General features: G+C 43.8%; 1 protein-coding gene across 1 annotated transcript; it reads right to left on the bottom strand.

Moving 5' to 3' along the window:
- Nucleotides 1-7,462: 7,462 nt before the first annotated feature.
- On the bottom strand, nt 7,463-9,587 carry LOC136552578 (uncharacterized). The gene is made up of 2 exons (XM_066544142.1): nt 9,034-9,587; nt 7,463-8,939 (listed from the first exon to the last, which is right to left on the bottom strand). Exon 2 carries the CDS (start codon nt 8,691-8,693, stop codon nt 7,842-7,844), a length of 852 nt encoding a protein of 283 aa, XP_066400239.1. The 5' UTR covers nt 8,694-8,939; nt 9,034-9,587; the 3' UTR covers nt 7,463-7,841.
- Between the last annotated feature and the right edge of the window lie 7,063 nt (nt 9,588-16,650).

Raw genomic sequence — 16,650 nt, 5'->3', positions numbered from 1 at the left:
CACACGGATCGCACGATAAGATAACAATACTGTAAAAGTATATGACCGACGTTAAAGTGACGTTTAATCCAAAAAGCTAAGTTCGTGAAATTTACAGTCACAGAGAGCGTGGCGTCGCGGCTCACAAACTCTACAGTGTAGATCTTTTCATGATGCGGCTAAGATAATTTTTTATACCGACAGGAAGAGATTTCCGATATCCATTTCTTTCGTGCAGTCAATAAATCCACGAATAAGTTCCACCACATCTCCATACCATCCTATACACGACGCTGGCAAACGAATTAGCAACAACTTATGTAATTAGTTTTATAATTAGCTCATGTTTAGTCCTCCTAATTGATATCTAAAAATTCAATGTGACAGGGACTAAAGTTTAGTCCTGGGATCCAAACACCTCTGACTCTCGACTCCTACTGGCTGCTTACTTGTACCACCATGCCTATGTGTCTGCACGTATATACTCTAATGCCAGAATGTCTAAGATGATCTTTATTGTCCACCCTTTAAAAATATCATAACTTTAAGGTTACCATTTGTGTATGTTGTAGGATTGTGATGCTTTGCACTGATCCATGAGGGTGTCCATGAGAGTCAAAATTGTTTATGCCTATTATGATGTCTAAGCTTACCAATCAGACATAGACGAAACTTGATTGTTAAAATATGAGTAAAGTGTACCAGCGGTCCCTAAACTTGTACCACTGTATCATTCCTGCTTCCTAAACTAGCAAATCGACTGTTTAGGTCCTTCAAACTTGTTCATTTGTGTCATCTCGGTCCCTAAACTTATTCGGCTGTGTCATCTCCGGTCCCTAAACTTGCAAATCATTTGAAATTTGAAATTTAAAATTATCACATAATCTTGGATATTGATATGGTCTATATAAAAGTTATACTTCTCAATACGATCTACAACTTTGTAGTTGAAAAGTTTTTGTTTGAAATCATTTAGTGTCCCAAATTTAATTTTAAATTTCAATTTTCAAAATCTATAAACATACAATAATATTTTGGGACCCTAAACAGTTTTAATTCAAAAACTTTTCAACTACAAAGTCGTAGAATCGCATCGAGGGCTTCAATTTTGATATAAAGTTTGTCTCCATTCGAGTTCATATTAAAAAATTATGAATTATTTTTTGATATAAAATTTTTAGATCACCCTGTTTTGACTTAGATGAGACTCAAAACAAAGTTTAGGGACTGGGATGACATAACTGAATAAGTTTGAGGACCTAAACGGCCGATTTGCAAGTTTAAGGACCGAGATGACACAGCCGAACAAGTTTTGGGACCGAGATGACACAGATGAACAAGTTTGATGACCTAAACGGTCGATTTGCGAGTTTAGGGACCGGGATGACACAACGATACAAGTTTAGGGACCGCTGATGTACTTTACTCTTAAAATATTTTAACACTTGCTTTCATATACCCCCTGTCCCAAAATAGAATTCATTCTCACTTCCTGAGAAGTTATCTTTTTTTAACTTTTACCTAATTATATAAAAAATAATATTAATATTTATAATACGTAATTAGTATCATACATAGAACATTGAATATATTTTATAATAAACTTATTTAAAGATATAAATATTGCACGTATTTTTTATAAACCTAGTCAAAGTTGAGAAAATTTAACCTGCACGTATCTCATAACGACTTATATTTTGGGGTAGAGGAAGTATATGCTAATGAGAGTAATCAACCGAAAGTGGTGATGAACACAACAATACTTTCATATTATATGCTAATGGGAGCATGAAGAAACGCAAGGGAATGGACATATATACTAATGGTGGGAATATTCGTTTAGTAAATTGCATAAGGTTCACCGGTCTCACAATGTATAACGTGCACATATTTTATTTGGCACCACTGATGTTTCCTTCCATGCATAATTATTGTTTCCTTCTATGAATGATTATTGTTTCCTTCCATCCATGATTATTGTTTTCTTCTATGCATGTGGTCTCAGGTGATCGATTTGTTTTCTTCAAAGCAGACGGGGATCGCAGATATGGCAATTTTTTTTTCTATCACGCGGGATATCGTACGGGTGTAGACAGACGGACGAACCAAAAAAATGACCATACTTTATTCTTTTTAGTCGTAGGAGATATGGCGCGAGATTAGAAGCTAAGTAGAGAGAGGCACACGCGGCCCATTGACTCTGATCACCAACCGTGCCGTTCCTTTTCCAAAAACAAAAGCAAAGAGAAAGGAAAAGGAAAAAAAAATCGCTCGCGGTGTCGGTGAGGGACGGACGCCTGCTCTGCATCTGCTCTGCTGGAGGACGACGGGGCAGGATGAATCAAGGAACTCATCTCCTGCGCACACCATCTCCATGGATGGATCAAATAAAGGAAACTTTCTTTTTTCAACCGCCGATCGTATCGTATCACGGCTGAAGAAGAAGGTGAACTACGGCCACTGGTCATCTTTATGTACATACACCGTAACACCGACAGTTTCGTTGTGTCGGTCGGAACGATCAGTCGCCTGCTGATGCTCTGGCCGCTTGCCGCAGCCGCCGTCGGTACGTTACTGCGCCGTGCTCGACGGGGTGGACGCGGCGGCCGGAGCCCGGTGTGGTCGGAGGGAGTCAGTGCTTGAGGCGCAGCGGCGGCGGGTGGGAGTGGGACGACTCGACGAGGATGGACCAGAGGATCTGCACGTCCTCGCAGGGGCACGACTTGACGTCCTCGTACAGGATGTAGATGCCCCTCTCTGCTCATCAATTTTCACACAGCAGAGAACATATCAGAACGACAGAACATGGATTGGATTGCATGCAATCGATCGGCGATCAAAGCACGAGCACTAGAACAGGAACGACAGAAGGAGCCGGGAGACGACTGGTGGCACGTACTCTTGTTCTGCGCGGAATGCATGCGGATCCAGAGCTTCTTGAGCGGCGAGAAGAGCGACCGCATCCACGCCATGGCCGGCCGGTCTCTGTCGTCCCAGACTCTCCGATCCGAACCCAAGCCGTCGGACGCCGATCAGCCCAGCAGCTGGAATAGGCGAGGAGCAACGCCGCGATCGCCCTGGTTGCTTTGCTTGCTTGGACTGTTCTTTCCTATCCTACCGCCGACCGCGCCTCCGCTCTTAATAATCACCGGGAGCTGGGAGGTGAGGAGCGCTTTAAAACCCCCGGTCCCGGTGCCGCGTCGCTGTCCGTCCATATCTCCCCCCCCCCCCGAATAAACAAGCAGGCGCGCGGGAGCCTTTTGTTCCGCGCTAGGCGCTGCGCTCGAGAAAACTAAAGGCCGGCCTCCTCGCGACGCAAACGGAAGGGGGGAAATCTCATCTCCGTGTTAGGTCATCACAGTTAAATCTTTATGGTGCCCCTGGTCTACCGCGTCATCATCACCAACAAAGAGCCACGTTGTTCATCCGCCGACCGATCGATGGCCGCCTGCCTGCTTCTTCTTTAATTAGTTAATTTTCCACGCGACTGCCGCACTGGTCATAAACATTTCTTTGTGGAGCAAACATAAGTCATGAGTATCGTATGAGCTATATATATTGAGCTACGTGCTCAAATTCAGTAACAGCCGCGTTTCTGTCGGCATGCGGTGTTCAGCAATCGTTTGTGGACTTCTGATCCGTCGGCATGCTCAGATATATACGTTCAGGTGGACAGATGGTCAACAACACTAGCTCTAGTTCCTATGTCAAGAACAGCTCCAGCTGATCTTTCAAATCAAAAATAAAAAGAAAAAAAAGAACAGCTCCAGCTGCTGCCTGTTTGTAACATGTAAGAACTAGCGATTCTTTCTTCATCAGGGGCATAAATAGCACACTCGTCAGATGAGCTCTTTGGGTCTTTGTCATATATATATATGGAGCACTAGATATGTTTTCCACGTACTATACGCAAGTGTCGACAAACAAACAAACAAAACCCTCGCAATCACAAACAAAGCACGTCGGGCGAATTCTCCGTCGGTGAACACAAACATAACGGCGCGGTCAGCCGTGAACAGGTGCCTACAGGTCCGCCGTCCGGCGCGCGCGCACGTCCATCGAAATGCGAAACGGGACCAAACAAACAGGGCTCAGCGTCGTCAGTTGGAACATCCCCATTCCGGCACAAGACAAACGCAAACAGGAGAGCTTTCCCTTCCCACCCCCATCCCATCCCACAGAGACGATCGACAAGGAAAAAGAAGAAGAAGAAGGAAGCGTACGAAATGGTGCGTGCGTAGGCATTGCTGCGACCGCGATGGTTTCAGTATCTGAGGCGATGGCGAGAGACAAGCTAACCGGGCGGGTCCCTGTGTTCGCGGCGGTTGCCTCCTCGCTTTCCTTCCCTCGCTTCGCTGAGGCCTGAGCCCTGAGGGAGACGCTGACGCTTATTCAGGGACGGGACCAGCCGACGGCCTGCAGATCTCAATATGGATGGATGGAGCCCATGAGAGGCATCAGTGGAATGCCAAGTCAATCTCCGGCCCTAGGCTCGCCTCGCCACTCGCCTGGGATATTCTTTGCTTCGCCAGATGATCTCCTCCGTGCTACAGCTACTATGAACTTGCTAACAACCAATTGCATGAGTGCTTCTAGAAAATGGGGTCAGTGAGAACGTCTTGTCTTGTGTGAGGGAGTGAGTTAGAGCATGCCATTCTTGCGGTCGAATTAACGTATAGCATTGGGATTTGCACTCTAGATTGTTCTGATGTGATTTAGTCTGCGGTTAGCATGCGAATTAAACTAGGTGCAGATGAGCTAACCATGGACCATTAAAAAATTTGACCACTGCATTTGCTGCATATCAGCATATGTGCTAGTCACCTTTTTTTTCTTTTTCTTTTTTTAAAAAGAAGGGTAACTGGATTTTAGTATCATCTAAAGGTGTAATCCCGTATAGCTAGAGTGCGTGATACAATCACATATCCCATACAATTTGTTTTGTATGCATTGCCAACGGCTCCACGGACTAGCTGGTCAGGAGGTCCGGTCGGCACCCTCGTGGGTTCGAGCCCCGTGGTGCGCTCGATCGCCTGGCAGAGCTAAAAAAAAAATCCTCTCGTCCTGCTTTTCCCAAAGCACTCACCCACTTAGCCCTTGTTTAGTTCTAAAATTTTTTCCCAAAAAGTATTACGGTATCTATCACATCGAATCTTGCGATATGTGCATAGAGCATTAAATGTAGACGGAAAAAAAAACTAATTGCACAGTTTGGTTGGAAATTGCGAGACGAACGTTTTGAGCTTAATTAGTCTATGATTGAACACTAATTACCAAATAAAAACGAAAATGCTACAATAGCCCAAATTCCAAAATCCACACAACTAAACACGCGCTTATATAGTAACGGATCCATACGTGGGGGTTGTCTGCCGACCGCAGGAGTTTTTTTTTTTATGCACTCAGGCAGCGATTCTGTACTTTTTTCGAAGTACGGTGCATCAAACAAGGGTATATAGGAGTAGTTTTCTCTCACTAGACTAAACTTGTTTGTTTTGTGTGTCTTACTTTCCATTCCCACATTTGGGGCAGTGATATGGTTACTGAAGCTCCAGAAGTTTATTTAGTTCTGATATAATGCGCAAACACATTGGTGGGAATGTACAAAATGTTTGGAGCAGCAAAAGAAAACGGTTGGAATAGAAAAGGAAAGAAGATAGCCAACATTGCACTCAATGGTATTGCTAATAACTAGGAACAGTATATGGTGTGGCAGATTTTTCCTAACTAAATGCTATCTGTACCTACCCTCGTTTTAAACATGCGAGGCATGAAAATTGCAAGAACTGTTGAAGTGCAGCACCATTTCTGGTATTCTATCCTACACCTTTCATCAAAAGGTGTAAAGGTGAAAAAGGCATGATAACACGAAATCTGAGCACTCAACTTCTCCGTCCTATCTAAACTCTAAACAACAACAACCCCCCCCCCCCCCCCCCCCCCCCCCCCCCCCCCCCCCCCCCCCACACCCCACCACACACACACCACCACCACCACCACCAGGTTGAGGTTTTTTTTTACATATACAAAAACACATGGATATGAAGATGTAAACTAGTCAACAATTTCTCTAGCTATGACGACATAAATGAGGAACGGTCTTTACAAAAAAAAAAAGTTGACCGGATTGAGGAACATGGAATCCTTGTACAGGGTATTGCTAGACTTGGCAGACCCCCTGCATTTCTACTTACTATTCTAGCAATGATTTGCAGGTTCTGGACATCTAAGTTTCAACTTCCTCACGAGTTCAGTAACATGTTTTTCCATTAATGTGGAACACATTGGGAGGGGAAATGAATCATGTTCAGAGCTGCACACTTGTGAAATAAATAACTGATTGCCACCATTGGTTTGGCAAAAACGAAATAATGGAGTAGATAAGAAAAAAGATAATGGTCATATGATGGCATATTTGCTCAACTCTATGCTGTTTCTCCTGAGCCTCACTTTAAATACCCAAAGGCATAGCAATTGTGAAGATTAGAAGTGTGGACACCATTTTAAGTATTCTATCATGGACTTTCCATCAGAAGGTGTAAAGGTGAGGTGACATGATAACAGAAAATTTGAGCACTCGAATCCCACATCCTATCTAAATACCTACCCCTCCATATATAGAAGATCATATGAATATTCAAAATCAAAATTTCCCTGTTAGAATTTATTTTTCTTCACTTTGAGGTATGTCCCAACATGAACTCTGCAGCGCACGGCCATGCACGCTCAAATTGGTGGCCCACATGATTACCATGAGCGATTGAGCGCTAGTACAAGAAATGGTATAACTGATTACTACCATTACACTTTGGGAAAAAGAAAATGATATAATGGAAACAAACAAAAAATCGGCATTATCTTTTATATAACGATGCAGGCTTGGTACAAAATCTGCTGAAGATTTTCCCAACCAAATGCTATCCCTACTTACCCTCATTTTAAACATGCAAGGAACAATTATTACAAGGCCCGCAGAACAGGTATCATTTCTGGCACTCTTGGATATTTGATCAAAAGGTTCAAAGCTGGTAGCATGAAAATACAAAATATCAGCCCTTGAGTCCCCCATCCTATCTAAATACCCTCCTGCTATATCAAAATTATATGGATATTAAAATCTCAACTTGTAAACAAGCATTACCACAATATAAGTTAGGAACATGAAATCCTTTTACAGAATATTGTTGGACGTGTTGGAAAGCTGCATTTCTAGCGCTGTTATTCTATTTTTTATCACTAGTATATGTTGGGTTTGGGCATCTAACTTTCAGTTCTCAACTGTATCCAGTGATCTAGTAGTAAATCTCAAGGCGATGTTTATCCATTATGGTGGCAATACATTGGGAAGGAAAGTGCAGCATGTTCAGAGTTGCAAAGTTATGAAATGAACTGATTGCCACCATTATGCTTTGGTAAAAACAAAACAAAACAATGGAATAGATAGGAATGGACATATTTGCTAAATTGTGGCAGGTTTGCTCAATTTGATGCCATATGTGCTGAGTGTCATTTTAAACACACGACATTACAATTGCAAAGCCAGCAGAAGTGTAGACATCATTTTTAATATTCTATAATGAACTTCTCATCAAAAGTGTAAATAGTGAGACATGATAGTAAATGACCTGAGCACCAGAGTCCCACATCCTATCTAAATACCTTTGATGATATGTCAAAGATCATATGCATATTCTAAAGGGAATCTCAACTTGTCAACTACCGCTAGGACAGCATATGTAACAAGCACGGAATTCTTGCAAAGGGCCTTGTTAGACTTGCTAGATCCTAGATTCCTACTGTTACTATTCAACATTCAGAGCAGAGTAGTTGAAGAAACCTGCCATCATGTTTCTGCCTAGTGCTTACTCAGTCTTCCACGCTGTTAATATCAATGTGAAACCAAAACGATGTGCTTGAGGCTCCTTTTCATTCTGTGAGCATGTTCTGAACAAAAATTTTTCCATGGAGTGGCCTGACTGAAACAAAAACACCGCACATCCGTTCGAGGAACCAAATAGCCAGTCATGCACATCCCAGAGCACCTCCACTGGAAGTCCATCGACATAGATAGTCTGGTTCCCTCTGAATTTCCATGCCAGCCTCTTCACCTGCAACACTTTCTTCTTGTCAATCCTAATCTCTAGGCTGGGATCCCTCACCCCTGCCGTGTCGCACTCTATGGAGATGTGATGAATCTGACCAATGTCCAAAAACCGAGCTTTCGCCGAATACACCTTCTTCGCATAAATGTGCTCCTTCCTAGCTATCATGACTGCATCAGAATGTAAAGCATCCGACAGAACCCGGTGATCCTCCTGCTTGCTTAGGTCGCCTAAAACAAGGACGACTTCTAGATCATAGAGCAGAGCAACGCGAAAGCCTTCGAGTGGCTCTGGCCCAGCTGCAAACTTTGCGGTTGATAGGTCCCAGATGATCTCCACACTGCCACTATCCAATTCCATAACCTTGGAACCCTTCCTCTTGGAGAACAGCCAGGGCTTCACCTCCGTCTTGCAGAGGCAACGGTTGTAGTCATGGATGGAGATGGCAAAAGCCTGCCCCGAGGCCACCTTGCTCCAGGTGACGGTGACCACGCAAGGCTTGCCGCGCAGGTGTGCCAGGTATGCACACTGCACCAAGTTTTGCCCACTTGAGGAAGAGGAATGCGCAACCTGAACAGCGCTTTGACTTAGGCAAGATGCAAAATCTCTCATTGTGACGATTGTGACGGCTGCAAGCTGCAACTGCAACTCCCTCAGTGCGGTGTGGCTTTTCGACGAACACCACGTGCGCAACTGCCCTTTTTTTTGGTCAGGAGACTGGTTTCTGCATTTGGATTCTACTAGGACGCCTAATTCCTCCAAGGACCGAAGCAGTCGTGGAACGGATCCGTCACCTTCTCATCTTTGCAGACGATATCCCAAGATAACCCACGCCGAATGCACGCGTGTTTGTTCAACCTGAAAATTGAGATAGCAACAAATCAAGAACGCGGACCAGAAAGTCGCATCCTGTGATTCCAAAAACCCAACCAACGTAAAGATAAAAACAAACCTTTTCCAGGCGAAATCGAGAACCGCTAGCAGGCATCAGCACAAGCCAACGGAGGGCGAAATCACCAGATGGATAGGATAGTGCACACGCCAAGGAATAAGCACAACGAAAGGGGAAGAGCCGGACCGAGGCCAATCCAACGGGCGGCCGTTTCGCTTGCGTTTTCACCTGACCCCGACTAAATTTAGAAGGAACTCACTCACTCACGACTCACCTGCTCCACAACAGCGTGTTCCCTCCCTCAGCAGCAGTAAACTAGTGCCACTAGCAGGCGCGGCTCCGCACTAGCCTCTCCCCTTTCCCTTTTCCCCATGGTTTAGCACGTAGCGGCGGCGTTGGAGCGACCAAAAGCAAGCTGGTTGAAAGAAGAGGACAATCTGGGAGGGCGACCAGCACCGGTACGCGGTACGGGCGTTGGGGAATGTGGGCAGCAGAAAAGACGCGGACGCAGGCAGCATGCTGCTGGGACGAGGTGCAGCTGCACTGTCCAATCACTGTGACAGGTCGCCCTACCGGCGGACATGAGAGCTCCGCAAGATCCGCTTCTCCCGGGGAGATCGTGACGCCCTCGTGTGCGCTCTCTGCCCCCCGTGTTATACGGAAATGTTTCATGATTCGTACAGTAACGGGGAGGTTGTTAGGGTTCGCGAGCCCGGCCCAAGTAGGCCCATGATACCATCCCGGGCATCGGGCAAATGGGTAGACAACGACATCGCTTCCCATGTTCACATGTGGATGTGGCTTGCTGGTGGGATAACTGCTGGGCTTGGACGGGCTGATTTAGATGAACAAAATCGATTGGTACAATGTTGCGGGTGGAAGCAGCGACCCATGACGCCACGATTCATGCTTTGAGATGGTGCACCCGTATAGCTTCATCCCGGTCACCCCGGCAACGGCAAGTGTCTTGCCATAACTGATAACTCACAGTCCGTTGTTGTTTGGTGCAATCTGAACCTTGTATCCTTATATCCATGCTGATGCATCACCATATAAGATGAGGGATGTTTTGGATCGTTTTGCTGCGCGCTCATGCAAAATTGTTGGATCGGTAAGATTAGTGTAGGTGTAAAATTATATATTTACCTCTTCTCTATTATTCTCCTGCGACGTAGAAACTGAAAAACAATCATGGCATTCTAGAATGTTCTTCCAATGGATGGATAGAGTAATGTAGTTTTTTAGACATTTAGTGGTATTTTTAATTAGTGAGTCCCATTGGAAAAGCTGATCTCAAATCCATAATTACAATCTTTTTGAAACGAGAATTGAAATGTAGGATTACATTCTTTTTCGTACGGAGGGAGCATATGAAAGCCACCTCTATGCACTACTGCATATAATTGAAAACGTCGTTTTCCGTGACCTCTGTCATCTTTATCTAAAAAGATATCAGATTGTTTTTGCTACCCGCCATATTTTTAGATAACCCTTTTTATTAGATGTTGAGTTCTCGAGCCGTTTAACTTTTTGTTGATAATATGACATTTGATTTGCCGTTTATAGATTTGGTACTGATTTAATGTTTTTTTGGTACAGGTCCTGTTTATATTCATTAAACATTGATTTTGCCATCTGCCATCTTTTTAGATAACCATTTTTTTATTAGGGGTTGAGTTCTCGAGTCGTTTAACTTTTTGTTGATAAATATGAGATTTGATTTGTCGTTTATACTTCATGTTTATAGATGTATTAAAGTATCCTATAGAATATTCCGAATTCTAGATATACCAGTAGGACAAGATATCTGTACTACCAAGTAGGACAATATTTAACTGTTCACTTGTACTATATAATCACCATGCCTGATGTGCCGCCGTATGCCTTTGGTCCCGTTCGCTGGTCTGAAACTTGACTGAAACTGACTGAAAAATACGGTTCCGGCTGAATTGTTGTGAGAGAGAAACACTATTCTTGCTGAAAAAAGAAGCCGAACAAACCGAATATGGGATAAACCGAACAGAACCTCGTATTCAGGTTTGCCCCGTGCACAACTGTTTTCTCGGATCTTCTTCTCTGTTCCCCATCTTGTTGGAATCCCTCCACCACATAGCACATCCCGCTTCAAACTTTTTTATTAGATCCATGTATCTACTTGAATGAAATCATTTCGGTCTGCACATCTCAACCCCTCATCTGCTTCATTGTTAGGTTATACACTTTTTTCGCTCTCGTGTAAAAAATGATTCTGCGTATTTTGTGACTGCAAGTGGTAATGTGGTGACACAAGAAACAACATGTGTCGTTGTAAAACACTGTGGGATGCAAAAAGAGTAGTGTTTGACTATAATGCTGTTTAAATGATATGAAACGCCACAAGTTCTGTTTTTTTTGTACGTGCTTTCCATTTCGTGGTTCCGGACAAAGCTAGGATTGCAATACCTTGTCATGCATCTGATTAATATGTTCAAGAATTTGGTCCAAAAATAGAAATAATAACTAAGCATTGAATGAATACGATAATAAGGATTGGAGTTTAAACATTAAAAAGTGAATAAAAAACTAATGCATAATAGGTACGTGAAAAAATTAGTATGGTGTGAAACAGACTTTTAGTGTCCAAGCAAAATAATATCGCTTCAAAAAGAGCTAGGTGATTATGACGAGAATGTGGCTAACTTCATAATTAAGCATACTACTTCATCACACGCGTCCTCGCGCACGTCGACAAATCATCTAGTTAAGGCCACAAATTTATCTATGCATATACGATAAACAACAATAATAAGGAAAATCAAACAGTGCCAAAAGCAAAAGAATGGCTGCACAAATTGGAGTGGAAATAGGCAGACTGCAAGAAAAAAAGCAGAGCAAGGCTAAACTAATAACAGCAACAGTGTGCATAACATTGACTGAACAACTTAATCCTACGTCACATATTGCACGTAGTAGAGCAATGGAGCAAGTTGGAAGATGGTTGTACCTAGGAGGAATTGGGCTCTTGGCACATGTCCTAGCCTCTGCAATTGACTGGATGACTATACCAAAGGCTGTGTGGGGGGGACAACTATTCAATGACAACAAGCATGAACTAGAAGTATCGAAGCAACGAGACATGAAACTTACCATTGCAATAGCAACGCAGTTTCTGCTAACCCTGCTCTATTCAGATCAGGCAAGAAGCTCCAACACTGGACAGGTAATGAACTTTTTATCCTCGCTTAACAAGAAAACCTTGTATTCACAACAGTAAATGAGAAGATGCGGATGAACTGATTTCCCACTTGTCAGAAAGATAAAGCAACGAATTTCAAACTTTGAGTGACCCAAATAGGACAGAGGATGACAATGCACGCGCAGACAATACGTATCTAAGTTTGGGACCAAATTGTGCATTAACTGTAGAAAATTTAATAGGAACTACTGAAATAACAAGAGCTGACCATGGATACTTAGAATAAATTAGCAGAGCACATTTACATTCCCATCAACAAAATTCTGAAAAAGCACTCGTTGACACCTAGTTGGTCTTGAGAAGCACCTTAATTTGTAAATGTATAATTTTAATATAAATCTACACTGCACATGGCTTCAAGATATAACAACCAGAAAATGTCACAACACTCAATCATCAGTGAACGACGAGCAGAACTTGCAAAGTGAAAAACAACAGGGCATGCAATTAATCTCTGAGCTAGAATGAAGTGAAATATATGAGAAAAAAGGATAGGGTATGTAATAGCTGGTAATAAGACAATTGGCTAAAACTAAACCACCTTAATACAGTCCATTAATTCAACGTATAACAACTGGACAAGAGATATCCTAGGAAGCTGTGACATGATACGGTGACATCACTATATGTGGCATCAGAAAAAGTAATAGGTTTTACATGCATATAGTACTCAACACGAATTTAAAAACTTGGAAAATTATGTGATGTTCATGTATCCAGTACCTTTTTTTTCTTTAGCATTAAAAAAAACAAACTCATAGGTCATAAACAATGGATCCAGTGCAGTTTCATAGACAGCGCATCCAGTGCAGCATCCAAAAGGGGGGAAAATGCACCCAATTTGCACCGAGCTTACAAATTGTGAACCAGTTGAATGGCTTTGAAGCTAAACCAAATGAACTGTCAATCGAGTTGCAGTGGCGACAATGCGAAGATAACAGTAGAGGACAAGGGAGACGGTACCGACAGCAGGCACTAGTGACAGTTGCTGGTCTTGTGGGGGTGATAGCTGGCCACTACAGCCAAGGCGGACTACGGGAGGAACGCGCCGGGGAGTAGCACGGCAAAGCAGAGTCACCACGCCGGGACAGCGGCAGTTGGGGCCTGGCCAGGCCGCCATGGTGTGAGGGGCACCCATGCCAGGGCTGCCACGTTTGGAGCCGCCGCGCCGAGTGGCGCCTATGCCGGGACTGCCTAAAAGGTCCTTGTGTGGTTTTAGTAATTGAGTGACAACCTAGGTGGACTAATTATGTTTATGTGAGATACACAGGTAATTAGTCTACAGGTACATGTGTGTGAGCAACATATGCCATGAAGGTGAAAATGGCTTAGAGATGTTGCAAAGCTCACACATGTGATGATGAAGGAGCTCATTGCACATGAGACATGACATTGAGTCATGTGATCAAGGTGGAGAAGATCAAGACAAGACTTGGCTTGATGGACCGGTTGCAAGCGTGAAGGGCAAGTCGGAGGCTTTGGAGCGATGGACCACGTGACGGTGAAGCTAGAGCAAGACTTGGCGCCGATGGATGAAGGCAACGATGAAAAGCAAGTGAAGTCAAGATCAATGAACCAATATGATCACATGATGATATGAAGTGGATCATATCATTGTTGATCGTGTTGGTGCATGTGTTGCGTCAACATTGGAGGAGATGGAATGGAATGTGCAAGGCAAAGGTATAACCTAGGGCATTTCATTTGACCGGTCATAGGTGTGTAGAGAAGTTTATGAATGGGTTTAGGATAGATGGCCATACTATCAAGAGGGACAAACTTATTTGCATATCGGTCATCTAGTGCCACTCGAGTGATCTAACTTTGCATCGTCGCTAGGATCGAGTGGCGTGGCAAGTTGAGTGGCTAACACCCTTGAAAATGTTTGTGAAAATATGCTAACACATGTGCACATGGTGATACGCTTGGTGGTTGGCACATTTGAGCAAGGGTGAAGAAGTGAGAGGTGAAAAGGAGTTAGTTGCGCTGGTCACAGAGTGATCGGACGCGTCCGGTATGGAGATCGGACACATCCGGTATGTGGCTCAGGACTGAACTGGATAGTGTGACTGGACGCGTTCGGTCGCCACACTGGATGCGTCTGGTGTGAATCAGAAAACACAATGTTCGGTAGTACAATCGATCGGACGCTGACAACGTCCGGTCTGGTGTGACCGGACACGTCTAGTCATCAGTGGGTGCTTACTGTACTCGATTGGACACTGAGGCTCAACGTTTGATCAGTTTCTAACTGTCGCGTCTGGTCAGCCCTGGAGGCTTACTGGACTCGACCGGACGCAGCGGTGTAGCGTCTGGTCATTTCGGACTGTGCGTCCGGTCGTCTTGTCAGAGAGTCATTAGAGGCAACGGTTGGACACGTGGCGGTCTGGCAGCTACCGGACACGCCCGGTATAGCGATCAAACACGTCCGGTATTCGCGATCGGTGCGTCCGGTCGACCCAAAAAATGCCCAGTGAAGGGGTAACAGCTCTATTTGTTCATGGGGTTATAAATAGAAGCTATGGTCGGCCTTTGGCCAAGAGCTTGGACGAGGGAGCACACTAGAGCCTTGGTGGCTTGTGTGGTAGTGCTTGGGAGCCCTCCATCTCACACATACTTGATAGTGATTATCCGATTGTGTGAGTGAGCGATTCTAGTGCGATTGCATCATGAGGTTGCATCGAGTGGCACTAGGTGATCGAGTTGCAAGCTGGTGGTGCTTGTTACTCTTGGAGGTTGCCACCTCCTTGATGGCTTGGTGGTGGTCTCCGTCGAAGCCCACAAGAAGCTTGTGCGGTGCTCCAGAGAAGAGCTTGTGAGGGGCATTATGCTCGCCCCACAGGAGTCGCGAAGAGCAACTTTAGTAAAGTGTGTCATTGAGCTACCCTCACCTTTGGGGTAGGTTCTTGCGGCGTCCGACGTGCGGGCTTGGCAGGTGATGCCAATTAGCCGCTAAACCACCAAGTGAGCGGTCGACACAACGGGGACTAGCGTGTTGGTAAACACGTGAACCTCGGGAGAAAAATCATCGTGTCAAGCTTGTTCTTGCCATTGGTTTGCATCTCCGTTACACAAGCTTGCGATTACTTTCATATACATTGAGCTTGTGTTGTTGCTTTTGTAATTAGTTAGCTTGTGTAGCTTGCTAGTTACCTTCTTGCTTGTGTAGCATAGAAGTAGCTCCCTAGCGTGGCTAATTTGGTTTGTGTAACCTTGTTAGTCACATTGCTTAGTTTGTGTAGCTAAGTAATTGCGCTCTCTAATTTAGCATTGGTTGCCTTGTTATTGAGCATTGCCAGTGAGCTTAGTTGGCTTTGTGCTTTTACTTACTAGCATGTGTAGGAGCTCCCTTGTTGCTTAAAGTACTAGTGGCATAGGTTTGTGTGACCTTGCTCCTAGAATTGGTTAGGTGAGCTCTAGCTAGCCCGGCATCTTTGTTTCTTAATTAGTATCTTTGGAAGGTGCTAGAGAATATAGATAGAGGGGTGTAGTCTTAGCTATAGTTTTAATTCTGCACTTGTTTCGATTAGCCAACGTGATTAAGTTTTAAAAAGGACTATTCACCCCCCCTCTAGTCGCCATCTCGACCTTTTTAATTGGTATCAGAGCTAGGTCTCTCATTTGTGGTCTTCACCGACCCGAGAGGATGGCGGCTTATGGGCTAGATTTTGATTGTCCACACATTTTTGATGGCACACACTTTACACGATGGAAAAATTGGATGATATGCAATTTTAAGTTTATTTGCCCTCAAATGTGATGGATGGTAGATGTAGGCTTTTCTCATATGTTGGATGAAGATAATCTAACTCAAGCACAAGAGAAATGCCTAGATCTCGATATCCAAGCTACTAACATCATGTATAGATCTTTGCATGATTGTATATTTGGAGAGATCATTGACATGAAAACCGCCCATGAGATTGGAGTTATCTAAATGAGAAGTATGGGACGGTCTCCAATGATGAAGATGAGCCCAAGATGGAGGCACATGAGTGTGTTGAGCATAACCACAATTTGGTGATTGTGAAAGATTGCTCCACCTCATGGTCAAGTGATGATGATAATAATCATATCACAAGATCACTTAACAAGATTGATGATGATGCCACAAGTGATGCCAATGATGATGCTACTCCATGCCCACTTGATGGTGATAATGATGGATCATGCTCGGGCTACGAAAGTGATGATTCTTCAAGCTCTCCAACTATATCACATTGCTTCATGTCACAAGGTGACACTAAGGTATCTAATACAAATGTGATTGATCTTGATTCATATGAGGAGCTTCTAGATAGATATGGTTGCATGATCAAAGATTTAGAAAAAGAGATGGCTATAACTGAGAAATTGAAAAATGAAAACTCTTTTCTAAAGAACACATGTGAACAACAAAAGCATCTACTTTATGTTACTACTTGTTCACATGAGGAGCTAAA

The sequence above is a fragment of the Miscanthus floridulus genome, chromosome 4 (genome assembly GCF_019320115.1).
Source record: "Miscanthus floridulus cultivar M001 chromosome 4, ASM1932011v1, whole genome shotgun sequence".
Taxonomy (NCBI): Eukaryota; Viridiplantae; Streptophyta; class Magnoliopsida; order Poales; family Poaceae; genus Miscanthus; species Miscanthus floridulus.
This window is presented reverse-complemented; position numbering and strand designations above follow the sequence as displayed.